The following is a 20,523-nucleotide window of genomic DNA, read 5'->3' as shown; positions in this document are numbered from 1 at the left end:
AAAAGGTTGTTTTGCTGATCTTTTGGGGGAGACAAATTTGAAAGTACAGAATTAAAAACAACTAATGAGTCTGATTTATTTCCAATAGAAGTGTCAAGGGAAGGCTGCAAGTGCCACCCTTTATGACTGGATGCTGAAGGAATGGGAATTGACATTCGGACCTACAGAGAAAATCTTCCACTCCTATCTTCAACTGTTGGGTATGAAGGCAAACAAAGACCGGGGGTGACGATAGTGATTCTGTGCCTGATGCAGTGGATTAGCTCATTAACTCTTACAGGGAAATACTTCTATCATCCCCATTTTACAGATGAGAAAATTGAGGCTTAGAGACAAAGGTACTTGCCCCAGCTCACAGCTAGGAAGTGCCATCAGAAGGCTTTGAACCCAGCATTCTGATCCAAGTGACTACACTCTTAATCACTACACTCACTGTACTTCTTACGAGAGTTCAGTAACCTATAAGGGAAGACAAATGCGTAAATGAGTATAACACCACCGGATATTGGCTTTAGAAGAGGAATTTACACAGTGCTAAGATAGCATAGAATTAATTTTTCCTAGGGGTAAGAAGCAAGGCTTCATCAAGGAGGTGTCAAAGAAAAAAATATGCTGAAGCCTGTTCAAACAGTAAGGAAGACTTTATTCAGGCCGATTGCAATGGGGACATTATAACAGGGAAGAGAGAATGGGCTCAACTCCTAATACAATAAGGACAAGTGGGGATTTATAGCGAATGAGCAGAGTGATGGGGGTCAGTGGACGGAAAATTACTAAGAGGAGACATCAAGCGTGGGGGATTCTTGCCAAACCGATTTAATAGGATTATTGCTGAAGGTAGGCCAGGGGTTGATCACATGTCAGGGGTCAGGGAATCTCTCTAAATTGACTTAGGATTTTTGCTAAAAGTGGACTCAGCAAGGACAGAAACAAAAGCCCCAGGTCAAGGTATAGTCGAGAAAAGGGCTCAGAAGAACCTAACTAAAGTTTGGTCAAAGAGAGAGTCTTTGTCAGAGGTGACATTTGATTTATGTGAGTAACAAGCCTGGCAAGTGGGAAAAAAGGATGGGAAAGAAATTTGAGACGGAGAGAGTGAGTGGTCATCCACAGCAGTGCTGTCTAGTAGAATTTTTTTCCACCATGGAAATGTTCCATATCTGCACTATTGGGTCCTATAACCACTGCCACATGTGGCTACTGAGCACATGAAAAGTGGCTACTGTGACTGAGGGACTGAATTTTAATTTAATTTTAATGCCATATATGGCTTGTGCTCACTGTCCTGGCTAGTGCCCGTCTACAGCATCTGGGTGACAGGCATGTAGACTGTGGTAAGCAGGAGATGCAGGAAGCAGCCTAGGAGAAGGTGCCAAGCAGCAGCTGCTCCTTCCTTTCACCCCTGCCCTCCGCTCCGGCCCTGCCCAGTCCCGCCCAGTAGCAATGTTTATGGCCACTGGACTCTCAGCTCCATGGAAAAAGAGGGTGAGAGGAATTTTATCCCTGAAGCTTGCTGTCTCCGGAACCACCTAGGACTCTGCAATTGGATGACCTACAAAGTACAGATAGTTCCTATGCCCAGGTTTGAGGAAGAGAAGGACTGAGTAATCAATGGAAGAGGGAGACTGCTAATTAGGTTGGGCTACCACTGGGCGCGCACCTCCACGGAGGGAAATTATGGTGTTTTATAAACTTCAGGAGAATCGGGAGCCAGGTACGCCTCACATTAACCATGTGTTTCTAAAATGTGCTGGGACACCAAATCACCTGTGAAACACCTCAGGGAATGTTAATATTTAAAGATACTTTGCAACACTCCCTTAAAAAATTTGAGAGAGATGTCTTTGTTTTAAAAAACTACATTAAGTAAACTAAACAAAATTCCATAATCCCACTCATGTTTTCAAGACTGTCATCTACAGAGGAAAATTTGTCTGTTGGACATCCTTCCCTGAATTAGCTGATTCGAGTTGACTATGGGAATTATTTTACAACGGTGTAAATTGTAGGTAATTGGTAGGCAAGCAATTTCTGTCTGATCTAACAGAGATTTGATTGTTTCCACCTCTTTTCTTTGTGGAAAAAACCAGTTTTGCCTCCATTTTCAATTCCTGTCAACATTCCTTTTCTCAGACAAATTGTGCTGCTGCTTTTTTGAACCAGCTGAACCATCTGACTGACTGGTTCCCTCATTGCATGAGTTAAATAAAATCCTTAATACTGTTTTCTATCTGTATGAGAGTTGGGGCTTTAACCTTGTTTTTGAAAATTCTCTTAACATTTCTTTCAGTTTTTTATGTATATAAATACATGTTTGACATAATTATAGTCATAGCCTTTACAAAATTTTTTTCACTTAGTGCTATTAGGTAAAAAACTTTTATATCACTATAAAACTTCCTAATTATTGGTTTATTTTTTGTTACAATGGTGATTCTACCATAATTTACTTACTATCCGAATAAACAGTCATTAACAAGCAAAGATTCGGCATGTATTAACTGGCTTGGAAGGCCAGATTTGACTAAATATTATTATTTTTACCACACAAAATGATACCAATGTGTAAGTAAGAGGACTCCGTACTGTGTACCCATTTCACACATACATATCGTTTGACCAAAAATAAGTGTTAACGGGAGGTGGATGCTCCAAGTACTCTGAAGAAAAATTAAAGGAGAACTTTGAGCACAGAGGATCCTTGGCTACACGTAGGGTGTGTATTCGTGCATGTGCTTCTGTGTCTCCCACGGCACCCAACAATCTGCTTTGTGTGCCTCATGTTTCTCCTGCAGTCAGGGCACTTTCTATGGAACTCGTTTCCAAGAGCCATCCCCATCAAGAAAAGGATGCCTAGAAACAACCATGAAGAGCTCCTTTCAGGGAAAGCCATTTTCCCCAGAAGGTAGAGGGAAGACGAAGAAGGACAAGATAAAAAACAGCAGCCTGGAAGCTCCATGGCTCCTGGCCAAGCAGCCCCAGTGCCAGGGGCTCTCTCGGCTCCCTCACCTGCGCCTCAAACCGGGAGAACTCAAAAGAGGTGCTGGGCAGCAATTTCTGTTTCTATTCCACCAATAACAGTAATAAGAGGGTGTGAAGGAAGGAGAAGTGGGCTCTAGGAAGCCACTGCAAGGCCTTGGCCAAGCTGTCACATTTGTCTGGGTCTCAACTTCTTCTGAAAACAAGAGAAATACTAGGGGGTCTCTAAGATCTCCTCTGATTTGACAAGAATCCTGATTCTGTGATTGCACACACTTCTGCAACATTCCCTCGTAGACTACAGACTTAAAGACAAAAAAAAAAACAATCCGAGTTATGCACAAGAATTAAAAAAAAGATCTTCTAAGCATCTTTGCCTCATTTCACTCCTTACCCCACGCCTGGTACATATTTTGACTGGCACAGGAAGAAAGGGCTTCTAGGTGTCAGTGCAAATAATCTATAACCAATGTATAAATCAAAATTGGGGTGAGATTATTATGAGCTAGATCTGAGGACTAGCCCGGGGCCTTTCTTCCCCAAAGAAGGAAGGGCACCAAGGAAGTGGGGTGTACAGAGTGGTTATATACTGTCTTAGAACAAAGAGCAGACATCACATATGATAGGAATGTCCCTTTTACAACCATCATGAGATTGCCTAGCTGGCACAGCAGGGTAGCAGGTGTGCTGTCTCAAGCTGGGTGGTCACAGGTGAGCACAGCAATTATCCCCAGCCTAGGGAGAGATGCTTATCCTTAAGGAAAGGCCAATGTGGGGGAAGTTGCAGCTTTATCTTAAGGGCATTTGTTCTTCTTGTCTTTGGGACACAGTAAATGCTTAAAGCAGATGTACAACGCGTGCTCAACGGCCATGTCAGGCCCTTTTGGAAAAACAAGGTCAGGCCAAATTAGCTTTACACCAAATGGCTTCCTCATATACTCCAATATATCCTATTGTTTATATTTATTTATCACAGGAGGGACCTTGGTTCAGGCGGGCAGAAGGAGGACTCTTTTTTTCATTAACTACTTAAGAGTCCCAAACTGAGACACAGAGTCTGCGTGTCAACTGTAGAGCCAACAACCTTCAGAGGGATTTATTTAGTCAAGTGGTGCCTTAGGAACAGAAAGGCACTGAAAACAGCAGCTTCAGATCTGCCTTTTTTGCACACTCTTGCCTCTGAGTTGGAGCTCAGAGGAGGGGACCCAGTCTAAGTTTTTTGATGACTGGAAGGACGCTCCAACACATTGCTTCAACCTTTCACACCAGGCTCAGAAAAACCCTCAGTGTTTGCTATGTGGATGTTTGTTTCTGGTTTGCCTGGCACAAATCACAAATCACGGATGCTCTCTGACTTCCTGGCTGTTGCTCTCTGGCCCTGGAGGGGATGTCTGATGGGGTCAAATCCGCCTTTGCTCTTCAGTGGGATAGCTCTACTGTTCACCCTGCGTTTGTTCCTGTGATCATCCCTGAATGGACAGCAGTGCCAGGCTCTGGCCTATTAGCTCCCACTGCAGCCAGCCCTTTCATAAATAACTGATTGTCAGGGATTTTAATGGAAACCCTGTGGAAGCTGTAAATCTTTGCTGCTCGCTCCTGCATCCTCTCCCTCATTTCCATCACAATATCACTCCAGAGGGATGTGAGACCAAAGCGGGAGCGTGGCAGAGCAGATTGGTAGGACACTGGGGAAAGAAAGAGGCGGGATGGGGGAGGGGAACAGAGCTGGGGCAGTTGGTCTTAGGGAAGCATCTGCTGGGTGGCCAGTTGATGATGGTCACCTGGGTCCCTAGAGCCCTGGAGAGGGGGAGTGGCAAGATAGCCCAGGGCCACCTGGAGGGAAGAGGGAAGACAACAGGATGGCAGAAAGGTTTCTAGAAGAGCGGCAATGGGCTGCTGGTTCCCCCTCGGGCCCTCCAGGGTGAGCAGGTTTTCAATGTCTGCTTGGGGCTAAGCTATGCCTTTGCCTCTAGCCTCCTGCCTGCGCAGATCAGCAGGTGAAGGGACAGTGTCCTGTGTTGGGAGGAAAACTCTTCCTCTACCAACTTAGGTGCAAAAGGTAACAAAGTATATTCACATATATATGAGAGCACTCAGGAGTGAGTAACTCTTCAAACAGGTAGAGATAAACGTTTATACATCAGCTTAAAAAGGGAGGTTTAGGGCTTCAAAGGATGGAAGACCCTGATGAGACCTGTTAACACAATTTTTTTGGAATGTCCATGTGTCCAAGGACAGAGCCTGCCTGCCTGGCAATTTTCCTGGAGGATGAGGGAGGCAGTTGTGGCAGGTGACTCTCATAAAGCTCTGCTTTATTTAGATAAGAGAAATTCAGATAAGACATCTTTCTGCATCTGCTGTAGCTCAAATGTTTTCATTTCAAGTGAAAACTATGCTGGAGGGTTTTTTCAGTCCCTTCACCTGCCTTTTCTCCAGCATCCTATCAGAGCACAGCATGAAGACTGGGCACTCTCATCGGATGTAATGCTCCCAATGAATCTGCTAAAAGCTCACATCCTCTGGGAAACTCTCCTGGACCAGCTCCAACAGGCTTCACATGAAAGATGTGGATCTGGCCTCCTCCATTAGTTCTTTTGACTATAGGTTTTCAAAGAAGGGCCTGCTTCTCCTCCTCACACGTCTTCCAAGAGCCCTCAGTAGAGAGGAATGACCCATAGTCTTCCAGAAGTGTAAGAATAAACAATTCTTTTTCACAGGAGCAGCTGCATTTCAGTGGCACCAAGTCAAGCATCTGGAAAATCCTCAAGAATGAAGAGGGGTGGACATAGGCAACAAGAATCCTTGGATCAATCCACAAGGGAGTTTCCTAAAATCATTAGGGTTCAGGAACTTAAAATCGATCCTTTGCTCTTTCACCCATCCTGAATTAACCCAGGCAGAAACAGCTCTACTGACTGCCGATCCTTCGCAGGCAGGAGTCTGGGCTTAGACAGGTGGAAACCGAAGGAAACCACAATTAATTTGAATCCGTTCTCTACTCTCATTCCCAATCTGTCCGAGGACAGTCAAGACGTTGTTATGAGAAGCCAAGACCCCCGAGCTCCAGGCAGCCCTCTCTTATCGGCCAGTTCAGTAGAGGGGCCACGACCCTCCTACACACTCTGAGTAGACGGATGATTTACTAAGTCTGAGCGGTTCATTATAGGTTTTCAATACCCATTTTACTTTAAAGAAGCTAAGCTTCCAAGAGATAATGTCAACTGCCCGAGGTTACACAAGCAGTAATATGCCTGAGATCTTGACTTGGGTCTCAATCCAACGCTCTCCGCACGGCGCCTCCTGCCCCTAGTTGTGGATATTTATCTCCCTGGAGGCCTAAGGATGTACAGGCACCCCTCGCTCAGCGCAGCCCGGCGCAGCCGGGCGAGGGAGCCAGACCCCCGGATCCGCGCCCACCCCGATGTTCCGGCCGCGCCTGCGCAAGGCGCCCCGACCGCGCTGGCCGGGGTGGCCGCGGACCCGGGCTGGGGCGCGTGGTGGGACTGGGTGGGAGGGCTGGGGAGGGCAGGGACCCGCGCAGGACGAGCGGTGGTCGGCCCCGGGCGCCGCCGGCTCGGCCCAGCATCCTCGGCGTCTCCCGGGACAACCTGGAGCGCTTTTCTCTCCGAGCGCCAGGCGGTTAATTGGGTTCGGAAGGGGGCGGGGCACGGCAGCCTACCGCAGGGGCCAATCGAAGGCCTAGAAAGCCCCATATGCAAATGTGAGGGCCAGGAGGACCCCAAGTTAGGAGGAGCGCGGGTGGTGGTTAGGGCTCGTCTGGCGGCCAGTGGGAGCACGTCTCCTTAATCCTTCGAGGAGGGGCCCGCGAGTGTGGTTGGAGCGGTACAGCGCAGCGGGGCGAGACCGGGGAGTGGGAAACGCGGGTAAGAGCGCCCCAAAGCCAGGGGCTAGCCCCAGATCGCGGCCTCCTAGTGCCTTCCCAGTGAAAACCCGATGTCCCCCACGGTGCCAGTTCCCCAGGGCTACCCCTCTGCCTTCCCTGGTGACGTTCTACAGCACAAGCCACTCACCCTCACGGCCCCTGCTCCCCCTCGGCTCCGTACCTCAGCTCTCCTCCCCAGGTCTTGGTAAGGCGCGCCCTCTTCCCGGCTCCTTACTCGAGTTTCCGCTAAAATACCCTCACGCCCTTTTCTCATCCTCAAGACCCCAAGGCCAGGACCTTGCCCACACATCGACCCTTCTTTTCCCAGCTCCATTCTTCCTGTCCTCACGTCCCTCCTAAACCCGGGTCGCCCTCCGAGTGCACCCTCACTTGCTGCCTTCCCTCCATTTACCAACCCTGGTGCCCCCAGGGAGCTGTCCTTATACCAGAGAGCCCTGGGAATGCACAGATCTCTTCCTCTCCTCCTTCCCCATCTCTGGATCTTTCTCTTGATCACGTTTCTTCCTTTGTCTGGAGAAACCTCCCAGAAACACACTTCTGTTTTTCATGGCAGCACAGCCTCTGCAAATACCCCTATCCTTTTTCCAGTCTTTTTCTTTCACTTCCAGTTTTTATGTCTCACCCTCCTGAAGGAAAACTCTTCCAGGCTTGAGGAAAGTTCTCCTGTGGGATTTGGATCCTAGCAAAAATGTAACTTACAACTGGGGATGACAAGGGAAGGGAGCTAACGTGTACTAAGCACCGGTATGTGCCAGGCATTTCAATAAGTCATTTAATATGTACACCAATCCTACCATTATATTTTCATTTTACAATAAAGCCCTTATTTTGAACCAAACACTGCTTTAAGAGCAATAGGAATATTAACCCATTTAATCCTTAAAACGACTCTATAAGATGAACATTATTACGCTCATTTTACTTGTGAGGAAACTGAGGTACAAAGAGGCTCAGTTACTCCCCCACAGTCACCCTTCTAGTAAGTGGTAGAGCTTGGATTTGGATCCAGAGCCATCTGTCTTTGCTAGTAACACACTGAATATTGTGGAGAAAATGGCTGGGCATAAGCCTGCCCTGAAAATTGCATCTTCCAATCTTGCAGAATTCCCCAGTTTCCAGCAGAATAAAAGATGGCATCTGAGTCAGCAAGAAGTTTTTTTTTAAAGATTGGCACCTGAGCTAACAACTATTGCCAATCGTTTTTTATTATTATTCTTTCTTCTCCCCAAAGCCCCCCAGTACATAGTTGTGTATTCTAGTTGTGAGCGCCTCTGGTTGTGCTATGTGGGGATGCCCCCTCAGCGTGCCTTGATGAGCAGTGCCATGTCCACGACCAGGACCCAAACCGGTGAAACCCTGGGCCGATAGAGCAGAGCACAGGAACTTAACCAACTTAACCACTCGGCCACAGGGCCGGCCCCCAGCAAGATTCTTATTGTCCCAGTGAATGTGGCACGTCATTCTCAGCCCTTCTTATTGGCAAACCCCTTGAGCAGTTGAGTACCCACACCCCTCCCTTGTTAGTCCGTGTGATGCTAAAGACCCCTTCAGGCCCTGTGCTGAAATTCAAAGGGTGGCTAGAATGAAAAGCCAAAAGGCCATAAAAGGCATGTTATTTTATCCTGCCTGCATCAAAGCTCAAAGCACTTTTCTAGATATGAAGCTTTTATCTTCCTGGTGATCCTGTCATCACAGAGAAGAAAGGGAATGAGGAAGGAAGGAGATAATCGCTTGGCTTCTTATGATATGCTATGTCAAAGAGGCAAAGCTGAAAGCAAGATCCAGAGGTCTTCCCTCCACGTCTCCCCACACCCATCCACTTGGTCCTTTCCAAGAGCTAGCCACTGGAAGCCTTCAGAGGGATGCTTCGAGTAGGGGAATGAGGACCAAAGGATGAAAAGGGGAGAGGGGCGCAGGAAAACCTATTATTTGGAGGAAGAGAAGGAAGTCACAGGCAGACATCATGGGAGAGCTCTTCAGTGCTATATGTGTTCCTACAGACTGAAGAAAAGCCTAGGCTGTGAAGGTCAGGATGAAAAAATTTGGTTAAAAGTTGGAACATGTTCCAATCTTTCTTAACTGCCAAATGGTTCTTTCCACCCATTTAGAGGACACCCGTATTAATTCAGCTTTACAAAAGAAAGCACTAAACATTTTCCACCCTTCTGCAACACCTTCAGGGGAAGAAAGAGTAGTCAACATGTACAGTCCTTCAGAAGTGGACGTGAGACGTGGTCCCTGTGAAATGTCCCCAGTAACCAGCAATGTGTTTGCATGGAGCCATCCCAGTGCTCATCCCCTCCCCCTGGTGGCCAATAAAGGTCATTTTCATGCTGTCTAAACAGGATTTGACAGCCTCTGGCTTGGAAGATCCCAAGGTCAAACCCCATACTAAAATGGAAGGAAACATCAAAGTTTTTCACTGTCTTGACTATACTATTTGGAAAGGTGAACGGAATGTGTCTTGTGTCATTAAGAAAAACTGAAGAGGTATTTACTATGTTTGCTACATTTGTAGCACAACTTAGTCTTCTTGTTTAACCTCCCCAAAGCACTTAGGCCGCATTGCCTGCCCTCTAACCTGGCATAATGGAAAGGTACACAGTGGGGCAGGAAGCCAGGGCTTCGGTCCTGCTCTGCTGACTTGCTCTCTGACTTTGTGCAAGTCTCTTTCCCTAGCTGGGCAGGGGGATTTCAAAACCTCTAAAAAACAAACAGGTTGAACCAGACACTCTCTAATGTCCCTTCCGGCTGTAATATTCAGGAATTCCATAAGAGCTTAGAAAATGTTCTAATTACACCCCAAATAAGAGCCCAGGTACAACGTGGACATTGGTGAAAAGAAGGGAAAGAAAGTGAAAATAAATACAAAGTAGAAACAATGGAGCTGTTCCCAGGTTATGGCAAATCTGGGGAGATCCAGGCCCCTTCCTGGAGGTGGGAATTTAGAAGCAGTGGCTTTAGGGAAAATGATGTGGAACTAACTGATTCTTAAGGGACTGAAGTCACCAAGGCTGCTTCTGGGAGCTCGGAGATCAGTTGCTTCCCTTTACGGCCCACCGTTAGTGAGTGATCAGCAGAGAGGGAAAGGCAGCGGGTGGAATGTGGAGGAGAGACAGGCTGTGGGGTCAAACGGACACGGCTTCTCATCCCAACTCTGCCTCTACCTTAGCCTTTCCGGGCCTCGGTCTCCTCATCTGTAATGGAGAGAAGATCATATCTGTGATATGATATTATGAGGATGAGATAGTATGTGTGTAAAGTGCTTTAGTATGATGCCTGTTACTTGCTAAGTAGCTTGTAAATAGTAGCTACTGTTATAAGTGAATGAAACTAAGTGTTTTAAGTGTCTGCTATATGGAAGTATTAAATAAATGTTATTTATTTAATGCTCACCGCAAGACTTCTATTACATAGATGAGGAAAATGAGCCTTAGGTGAAATTAGTTCATGCATTTATCCGTTCTTCCAGTCTGTTCATTCAGGAAGCATATGAACCTCTGCTATGTGCCGGACACCGTGGGAGGGGCTGAGAATTCCCAGACACAGCCTCTTCCATCAGGGAGTTCATAGTCCAGGGCCGAACAGCTGAGAATGATAGATAGCATTTAGTGAGCACCTCCTGTGTGCCGGGCACTCTTCTAAGCGCGTTGTATTAACTCAAATGAATTAACTCATTTAATTCCCATAACTGGGTGAACCATTTTACAGATGAGGAAACTAGGGCAGATGGAGGTTAAGTAAATTGCCCGAGGTTACACAACTAGGAAGGGTAAAGCTGGGATTTAAATCCAGGCAGACAGAGTCCAGAATCTGAGTTCTTCGCCACTTCACCACAGCTGCCTTAGCAAGTCGTTTGGAGTCACCTCTCTGACTGCAGAGGCCCTTACACCGGGATGTATGTATATCCCGGGAAGCCAGCAGCAGCCCCCTTCACTCTTTTGTGTTCTCCTTGGGCCTTGTCCTTGGAATCGATTGCCTGGCCTCCTTTCATTCCTCAAGGCTACGAGCGTACTTGGGTGGGAACCCTCAGGTTGGCAGAGAGTGGTTGCTGAGACTGGGAAAGAGAAGTCTGGAAGAGCCCAATAAGGCCCACATCTGAAAAGACCGAGAGGGTTCTGGCTCCAGCAAGGTCAGAGCTAATTCTTGTTCTGAAAATGAGCGCATTATAATGCTTTGTGTCCCGCCCTGGGGAAAGCAGCTTTGTTCTAACTGGTTGCTGCTGAGAGGCCAGAGATAGCCTAGAGGAGTAAATTCAGATGTAGATGGGTAAATTCAGATGTAGTGTACCCTAGGAAAATGTTCCTTCCCGAACTCTTAATACTACTATAAGGAAACTAATAGCATAAGGACAGCTGTCACTTGGCTCCTGTATCAGGGAGACAATAGGGAATGTTAGGGACTGGGGCAGACTGGAAAATATCTAAGGAGGGAGCTGTTACTCAGCTCCGGTTGATTGCTGGCATGAAGCAATGGGGACCTACTTTTCCAAAAGGAATGGAAATCTGGATTTTTATGAGAAATCTACATTTTCTAGTTATTGGCAACTACCTCTGTTTAGCAACTGTAACAACAACACATTACTGTGGGCCGAGTAAACGTTTCTGCAGGCCAGATCTAGGAAGCAAGCCGCTGGTAGGCAACCTTGGAGTGAGATATTCTCTTTCAGGAGCTTTCGGAGAGAAGCCAGCAGGATTTAGTCTTGGGGATGAAATAGGAAGGAGAGGACTCGGGGGAGAGAAAGCCAGGGGACCAAAGACAAAGCAAAAATAGTCACTGGTGGCAATGCCAGTTGTCTGCCATCTTGCACCTGTCTCAGGTGCCATCCAGTGGCGCTCGTGTCATAGGTAGCCTAGACTACAGGGGAAGGAGGCGGGAATGCCATGATGAACACCGGCTCCGTTCCTTGCTCCATGTGCCCGAGGCCCTCTTGTGCAAGCGTACCAGAATTTGACTGTTTTTCTGTTCTTTTTGAGGCAGACAAATATAAGCAGCCATGGTTTGTTCTCATCACTTGGGCAAGGACTCAAAAAAGGGTAGAGACAACCCGCAACTCCAGAGGCCAAATTCAGGGTCAGTTTTCTCTCCTCCAGTTAACATTAACCTTTAGGTAAACGGAGCCACTCCTCCTCGAGGGCTTGGTAAACAGGAGCTGCTGCGGAGGGCTGGGGGAGTGGAGCTGGCTGTTTACCTGGAAGGAAGGGAACAGCCCAAGGTCAAGATTTCATGTAGCTTAGTCCTCTTGAACTTCGCCAAGAATGTGCCTGTTCACTGGGAGAAACGGACTCGCCTTGCCCAAGTCTCATTGCTCCATAGCACTGAGCACACTCTTTCTCCCCCTGCTCAGGTGTCACCATAAAGGGACTTGGGTGTAAGCCCTCTTCAGGAAGAGAGAGAAACAAGCGGCAATCCCTGGCTGGCTTAATAATTCTGCCCTCCCTCTCCGGGGCGTGGTTGTGAGCAGTCAGTGAGATGGTGTAGGTGACAATTCTTTGGAAAGCTTAAAAAACTATACCCACATAAGGGCTTATGATTACATTATTCATAGGTAGCCTCCAAGTTAGAGCACTGCCCACCACCAATTTTGGTTTGGGAAAGGGGCGGAGAGACGTGGAAGGGCGTAGAAACGTTAGAAACATGGCCGGAAGGTATAAAAGTTGTCTGGAATTAGCAACTTTGGGTACAGAGGGAAGGGATTCCCAAGAGATCATGTGACTGGTGAGCCTGCTATAATTGCATATTGCTGGTGGTAGTCCAAATTGTTGGAATCCCTCTGGGCAATAATATGGTGACATAAATAAATAACTTAATAACTAGATAAGTAAAACCAGAAGCTATAGGATTTTCATATTCATTAACCTAGTAATCCTGGTTCTGGATATATATCTTAAGAAAATAATTCTAAAGTAAAGGCCTTTTACTTAAAGCCCTTTTATACTTGAAAGTGTTCATTTTAGAGCTGTTTATATAATAGCAAAATTGGAAGCAACTTACATTGCCAACAATAGGATGACGGTTGGTTAAATTCAAACACATTCCTTCAGTGGGACATTATTACACAACCATTAAAAACCAGAAACATGTAAACTCTGCCACAACCCAAAAGATGTTTAGATATGATATTAAGTGGGCAAAAAGCAGATACAAAATTGTTTATATATTATGGTTACAGTTATATAAGAATAATTATGCTTGGAAATGAAGAATAAAAGAGACTACACAAAGAGGCTAAAGTTGCTATGCTAAGGTAGAAAAGCTATGAGGATTTCCCACCCTACCCTTTTTCTAAGCTTCCTTTAAAGATTTTATTTTTTCCTTCTCCCCAAAGCCCTCCGGTACATAGTTGTATATATTTTCAGTTGTGGGTCTTTCTAGTTGTAGCATGTGGGATGCTGCCTCAGCATGGCTTGATGAGTGGTGGTAGGTCTGCATCCAGGATCTGAACCTGCAAAACCCTGGGCTGCCGAAGCAGAGCACGCAAACTTCACCACTCAGCCACAGGACCGGCCCCTAAGCTTCCTTTAATGTTACAGTATTCCAATAATAATAATAATAATAAATTAGAATTAATTTTACTACATATTATTATTATTATTATCTGCTGAGGAAGATTCACCCTGAGCTCACATCTGTGCCAATCTTCCTCTTTTTTTGTGTGTGGGTCAACACCACAGCATGGCTACCAGTGAGTGGTGTAGGTCTGCACCCAGGAACCGAACCCGGGCCCCTGAAGCAGAGCATGCAAAACTTAACCACTAAGGCCACAGGGCCAGCCCCTGTAATAAAGATATTATTAATATCTTTTTTAAAAAGCCAAAGAGTTTGTGAGGGAAGAAAAGGTTAGTAAGTCGCACGAGGACTCGGCCATCAAAGGAGAGGGCTTGAAATGATGAGCAGGTTGGCAGGGTTTTTGATGGTGAGAGAGGAGGGGCGAACACCACAAAATTGGCTTTATGCTCATAGAAGCCTTGGATGTGAAGGGGATAGGAATCAGTTAATTGGAACTGAGCGGTTCTGGCTTACCTAAAGGCAAACTAAGCACATTCCTAAGCATTAGTGAAGCAGGGGCATTAGAAATCTTTCCAAAAAAATCTGGTAGTTGAAATTTCAAGCACACATCAGAGAAGTCATCATGAAAGTGGGGGGATGAGAACTTCGCTGGACTTCCTTGGAGGTGTGTTATGAATTGGTCCTGTTTCTATTTTGATTCGGGTGGTCGGGGAGACATTATAGCCTCTTCTGTCGCTGGGCTCTCTGGAGGTCTGCATCTGGCCCTGGGCTGGAATCTCATCCAATCAGCTACGAGTCGGTCCTGCATTCCGTGGCTCTCTGGCCAGCAGGTTCGTGCAGTGCTGAAACAGTTAACAGGACTCCTCGAAGCACCTCATCCGCACCCGCTGGGACTAACTCACTCAGCTGAGAAGGCTTAGGGCTTGGTTCTGAGGCTGTCTCCAGACACCCAACTCACTTTAATAATAAGATTGTTTACCAGCTGGCACCACACATAGCAAGCATGTCGGCCATCTCCTGAAAACCCCAGGAGGGAAAAACCAAGACCAGGGTTGGCTGACGGAGTCCCCAAGGTCATAGTCGCTGGCGAAAGGTGGAGTCGGCTCCCTCCTGGAGTTTGCACCAACTGTAGACGTGGGGTGGAGTTTTATAAACTGCAACCTGTTGCTTGGTCTCAGAGGGCTGGTCCACCACCCACATGAGCGAGGGAGGGGGTCCCCCTGCAGGTGGATCCAAGTAACTGCCGCTCCCTCTGCCCTCTCTCCAGGGGGGGGCCAGTATTTCCCCAGGGTCTCCTCCCTGGCTGGGGAGATGCTCCAGTGCCTGCCTTTGGAAGGCGAGGAAGGGACGGACTCAGAAGAGAGGGAGGACAGTACCATAGAAGATCCGAAAGAAATCGTCACCCTCGCTTTTGTCAGACAGAACACTGGGATGCAAAAGGGGCTTCAGAATGCCCAGCAGGAAGGCAAGAAGAAGAGGAAGAAAAAGAGGTTAGGATTGAAAGATGGGGAATGGGGATCCATGTTGGCGAGAGCAGGAGGGACCTGGAGGGAAGGAGGCCTAAGCTGCTAATAGGAGGGTCAAGGAGAAACCGTGCGCTGACTGTCAAAATCACACCTCGTTCGGTTCGTATAAAAAGAACCACTTTTGATGATCTGTTTTGTAGAATCAAATACTGATATGTATAATCTAAAACTACACCTTGTCCTCATCTTCATTTTGCTTGTGTTTATAATGCCTCCTTTTTTTTAATTGTGTGGGGAGAGACGATGTCCTTGTTTTAGGAAGTGCTTATTATCGCGGGAATTCAATATACTGTAAATATAACAGGACTATGCGACTTCTTAGGATCTGACTGCAGCTTCTACATTCCAGTTCTTATTTAATATTTTTCTATACCTTGCTCCGTTTTTGGGGGAAATGAATCACTCCTCAGACTGATGGATGTCTGAAAGCTTGTCTACTTTCTAACTCACAGATTCCCTTAATGGGGTGGCAAGAGGAGGGAGACCATTAAGTATTTTCCCCAAAAAGACGTTCACTTCCTGTTTTTGAGGGGCCACTGGAGTAAAAGGATTGAGGAGGCGATGACGTTAACGTGAAGCTGCAAGCAAAATTAGCTGCAACAGCAAGACGGAATTTCTACCTCACGGGCAGAGTAATAGTACTCTGAGCCCACGTTTTCTGCCGCTTGGCAACCCTTTGAATCTGTGTCCTCAGTGTCAGGGACCGTCAGACCAGGCGGAAGTGAGGCTGGTTAGGTTCCATGCAGCTCCACCTGGGACAGGGTGTTCCCGTGTGCAGTCACCTGTCCCGGCAAGTGTGTCTGCCTCTGTCTTTCTGCTTTCTTTTTTCTCTTTTCCAGATGATTGGTGATCAATCTATCCAGCTGCCGATATGAGAGTGGTGAGCATCTGCATTTGAGGAATCCATCATGGGGCCCCACTGGATTCCCCCAAAGAGTTGGGAAGAGTCACTTTTATATATTTTTGAGGATGAAAAGGCGTGTCTCCAAATCCTGTTCTCAGCTTCTCCCAGCTCAATTAACTATTTGAGGAAGTTGGGAATCTCGTTCAGAAAAAATATGGGTTTTGACCACACTGGTGTGTGCTTCAGCTGTCTGTTGTTCTTGTGTGTGGCTATGTGGGGAATCCAATGGTAGAGAAGGCAGCTGTTGCTGCAATCAGTGGCTCTTTTTTAGAGCACAAGTTACAAACTGGCAGTCTATGGGCTGAAGATGACCTACAGACCTACTTTGTTATTATTATCATTATTATTTGAAAGATTGGCACCTGAGCTAACAACCGTTGCCAATCTTCTTTTTTTTTTCTGCTTTTTCTCCCCAAATCCCTCAAGTACACAGTTGTATATTTTAGTTGTGGGTCCTTCCAGTTGTGGTATGTGGGACACCGCCTCAACGTGGCCCAATGAGCAGTGCCATGCCCGCACCCAGGATCCAAACCGGTGAAACCCTGGGCCACCGAAGCAGAGCATGCGAACTTAACCACTCGGCTACGGGGTCGGCTCCCTAGTTATTATTATTTTAATTTCAAATTTGGATGCTTTAGGCTGGTCCTGACTCTCCAGATCACTGCAAGCACTTCTTTCTTTTTTTTCTTTTTGAGGAAGATTAGCCCTGAGCTAACATCCACCGCCAATCCTCCTCTTTTTTGCTGAGGAAGACTGGCCCTGAGCTAACATCTGTGCCCATCTTCCTCTACTTTATATGTGGGACGCCTGCCAAAGCATGGCTTGATAAGTGGTACGTGAGATCTACACTCAGGATACAAACTGGTGAACCCCAGGCCGCTGAAGCGGAGTTTGGGAACTTAACTGCTGCACCACTGGACTGGCCCCTGGCACTTCTTCCTTTCCAGGCTCTTGAAGGTGTTTGAATTTGTGTTGGAGTCAGCTCCTAGTTGTTAGACAGTAGAAGAAAGATGTGATAGCCTATATGTGGCTTTGAAATACATTGTATACTTTTTTTCTGTAAATTTGCCTTACTAATTAAGCTTGGCTCTGGTGATGTTAATGATAATTTTATATTCCCTGAACATTCATTGCTTAGTGTTTGGAGGAAAGTCAGAGGCCTACTTCCTGGCAAGAGGAAGCCAGGGTAGGTAGAACATTTTGCAGGCAGGTAGATACCCTCCTGTGGGGATCAATGGGCATAGGCTGTGTTCTTCAATAGCTTTCAACTCTCTGTGTTCCTTTCTTGGCAATGGTGTGTCCACACGGAGCAAGATGGCTTCCCGTCCCAAGGAGCCAAGGTGTCTCGCTTCAGTGCTTGGTCTGGGAGCACCTAGAAATGGCTCCTCTTCACCCCATGCTCCTCCTCTGCTTCCTGGGCTAACAGGCCTTTCTTTCTCCAACTCCATGGCAGTGCGCAGGGCTGCTCAACAGTACGGGCTTCGAGAGGGAGCAGAAAATGAGGACTGGACTCTCTGCTGGACAGACTACTCCGTGTCGCTACAGCAAGTGACGGAAATGAAAAGTTATCAGGTATCTGGATCAGAGCTGATCCTCAGGATGAATGGGGCCCCCACTTTTATGACTGTCCCCCAAGGGGATCTCGTGGGTACTCCCATGTCCCCCATTGTTCCTCAACTCCGGCTTCCTTTGCAGAAAATCAATCACTTCCCGGGCATGAGTGAAATCTGTCGCAAGGACTTGCTGGCCCGGAACATGAGCCGCATGTTAAAGATGTTCCCCAAAGATTTCCACTTTTTCCCTAGGACCTGGTGTCTTCCTGCTGAGTAAGTGCCTGCCTGTGGCCCCTTCTCCACTACTCTCTGAGTTTACACCTCCCTCTTGCCCCTGATTTCCCCGTTGCTACTTTCCGTTTCCATAGGCTCTCCCATCTCTCTCTCCTCTTCAGGAAGAGAAGGGATGAAGGGTGTGTCCAAGGTTGGAAAACATAAGACTCTGACTATAAAACTGGATGACATTTAGGGGTGGGTCCTTGGAGCCTGTGCCTGAGCATTTGTTCTGACCCTGAAAGCCGTTGATCTTGAACTTGTTCCAACCTTTTAACTGTGCACTTTCTGATTTGTTAAGGACCACGAGCACTTTTGGAGGGAGTGACGTAGTGCTTAGCACCCAGGCTAGGAGCAGGGAGGGACGTCTGACCTTTGTCCCATGGCAGTGCCATGGATGGCGGTCAGCCTTTCCCCTTCTCTGGTCTCACTTTATCCATCTTGCTGGACATCCATTCCTGGTTCATGAAATACTCTGGACCACACCACCAAGAAACAGGAGAAGTGTGAGATGACCTGAACATGACCTGGTACAAACTGGCGTTTGAGATGAGGTGGAGGGGGGCAGAGAAGTGTCACCATCAGATTTATGCTTACAAGGCAAGGGCCCCAGAGGAATTCCACTCTCCCCTCCCCACCTAGTGCTTTCCAGAACCAACAGGTTCCTGGACCAAGAGGTCCAGGGTTGCTCACTTTTCCTATTTGTCTGGAATAACTTTCGGGGCTTAGCAGCAACTTAAAAGGAAATGTGTTTACCCTCAGGTCAACAGGCACCTCCAGATTTCATGGCCACCAAAGAACTTTGCAGATAAATGACTTCTCCAGTGGTCACAAGTTTCCTTTGAGCAAAATGAGAAGTATAGCAAGACTGAGATTTATAATCCGTTAAGTTGGTTTCTTTCTTTCTTCTGAATATACTTTCTTCAAAGTACATTCAAAGATAGTATTTGCCCTCTCACACTCTGGCTGGAGTAGAGGTGTTACAGAGGAAGAGCTGAAGCCCAGAGTGAGGGAAGAGAGACTGACCCAAGGTCACATCATTTGTCAGAGCTTGAGCCAGATCGAGAACCCCAAATCTATCTGCAAACTCAGACCGCCAAACTACTCAGATCACGGCCACCTTTATGGGGTGTGCAGCCATGTGGCAGCGCCTTGCCTGCATTAGGGGTCGTTATCCTCATTGTGTAGATGATGGAATTGAGGCTTAGAGAGTTTAAATCCTTGCAAAGAGTTACACAGCTGGTAAGTGGTGTTGCCTGGGTTTAAATCCAGCTCTGAATTCTCTCAAAAGCCCACCCTCCCTCCACTGTGTGTGCTCTCCTGTCTCTCCCATAATGACACCTCTGGGCATCTGTCTGTCAACTCCAGGGCTTTTGTCACATTAGATAGCTTTATATATATATAGAGAGAGAGAGCTAGCCTTCCTTTTCACGGCTCCTCAGCTAAAGGTGTATCTTGTTCCCTCCCTGCTCTGGTAGCTGGGGAGATTTGCAGAATTACAGCAGGTCAAGAAAAAATAGGACATACATTTGTAAGCCGGATTCGGGCTGCCAAGGGAGAGGTATATTCATCACCCGGACGGTGAAAGAAATCAAACCAGGGGAGGATATGATCTGTCAGCTCTATATTTCAAAGGTACTTGCTCATTGTGATTATTTATTTATTGCCCATGGCAACTTCAGGCTGCAGCTCCACTGGACCTAACGTGAAATGAGGGAATGGAGGGTGGGGTGGGGGTGAAGCCGGGGGCTGTCTCCTGCTGTAACTTTGTCAGACCAAGCCTTCTGACCAAGGATGTGATACGTGCCTGGGCAAGAGCATCCCTTGCTCTTACATCCTTGTCAGTTGGTATAGCCCTACCAGGCTGGCCCCTTCCCTGTAACAGACGACAGCTGGGAGGGCACCTTTGGTCTGTGGAGGATCTACCTCCTTGGGGAGACGGGAGTGATCCTGGAGAGACGATGGTAACCAGTTTCACTCCATGACTAGAGGTCAGAGGTCACAGTGGTATAGCCTACTGCAGGGAGGGAGCCCTCTAGACGTGTGCATGGAGGGGAAGGACTGGCCAGCCGCGCATGTCAGCACTGCAAGGAGAACTCTTGCAGCAGTGCAGCAATAACATAGCTCCAGATGGCGACAACAGGTCCTTCATCACAGGACTTTTTAATGCTATTTTGTTTAGTTGCCAGGACATCTCTTGGAGGTGGATACTGGTGCCATTTGACAAGAAACTGAGGCACAGCGTGGTTTAGTGACTTCCACAAGGTCACGTAGCAGGTCACAGAGCCCAAATCCCCTTGTACCCCTCCCCAACTGTGGCCAAGCGTGCACTTGGTAACACCAGGCAATGTTGGGCTGGCCCCAGGAAAACAAGATGGGGCACTGATGATCTTGATGCTTCGGTGACTTCCGCTCTCTCCTCCCAGCCCTTCATCATTGATGGCTTCAAGTTTGACCTACGGATTTATGTGCTGATGACGTCCTGTGACCCCCTCAGAATTTTTGCGTACAATGAAGGACTGGCCCGCTTCGCCACGACCTCTTACTCCCTCCCTTGCACAGACAACCTGGTGAGCTCAGGGGACATGCCACCTCCCCCTCCTCCCTTAGCATGATAAAAAATCCCAGTTAAATCTGCATTCTCAAGCCCTTGTGGATGTGACTGTCATTTGCTACACACGTACTCTGTGCCAGGTTGCATACGTTCTTTTGTTCAGCCCTCCCAGGAGCCCTCAGCAATAGGGATTGTCATCTCCACTTTACAGATGAGGAAATTAAAACCCAGAGAGTTTAAGGCACTTGTCCAAGGTCACAGAACTAGGAAGAGGTGAGGCTGGGACTTGTGGCCAGGTCTGCCTGGCTGCCAAGCCAGTGCCA

The 20,523-nt window shown here is 47.3% G+C and overlaps 1 protein-coding gene across 11 annotated transcripts in view; it reads left to right on the top strand.

Moving 5' to 3' along the window:
* Positions 1–6,621: 6,621 nt before the first annotated feature.
* The window catches only part of TTLL6 (tubulin tyrosine ligase like 6), a 47,408-nt gene continuing 33,506 nt past the window's right edge, over positions 6,622–20,523 (top strand). For 2 of the 11 annotated variants that reach the window (XM_070560599.1, XM_008532830.2), the window contains exons 1-7: positions 6,694–6,860; positions 14,658–14,880; positions 15,756–15,796; positions 17,274–17,392; positions 17,516–17,646; positions 19,125–19,281; positions 20,073–20,216. In XM_070560599.1, coding sequence (XP_070416700.1) covers positions 17,378–17,392; positions 17,516–17,646; positions 19,125–19,281; positions 20,073–20,216 — 447 coding nt within the window. In that variant the 5' untranslated portion in view covers positions 6,694–6,860; positions 14,658–14,880; positions 15,756–15,796; positions 17,274–17,377. Of the gene's footprint in view, positions 6,861–14,657; positions 15,797–17,273; positions 17,393–17,515; positions 17,647–19,124; positions 19,282–20,072; positions 20,217–20,523 lie in introns of all 11 variants that reach the window. The other 9 variants (XR_011523057.1, XM_070560600.1, XM_070560594.1 and 6 more) reach the window with 8 other exon arrangements.

The sequence above is a fragment of the Equus przewalskii genome, chromosome 10 (assembly GCF_037783145.1).
Source record: "Equus przewalskii isolate Varuska chromosome 10, EquPr2, whole genome shotgun sequence".
Lineage (NCBI taxonomy): Eukaryota > Metazoa > Chordata > Mammalia > Perissodactyla > Equidae > Equus > Equus przewalskii.
This window is presented reverse-complemented; position numbering and strand designations above follow the sequence as displayed.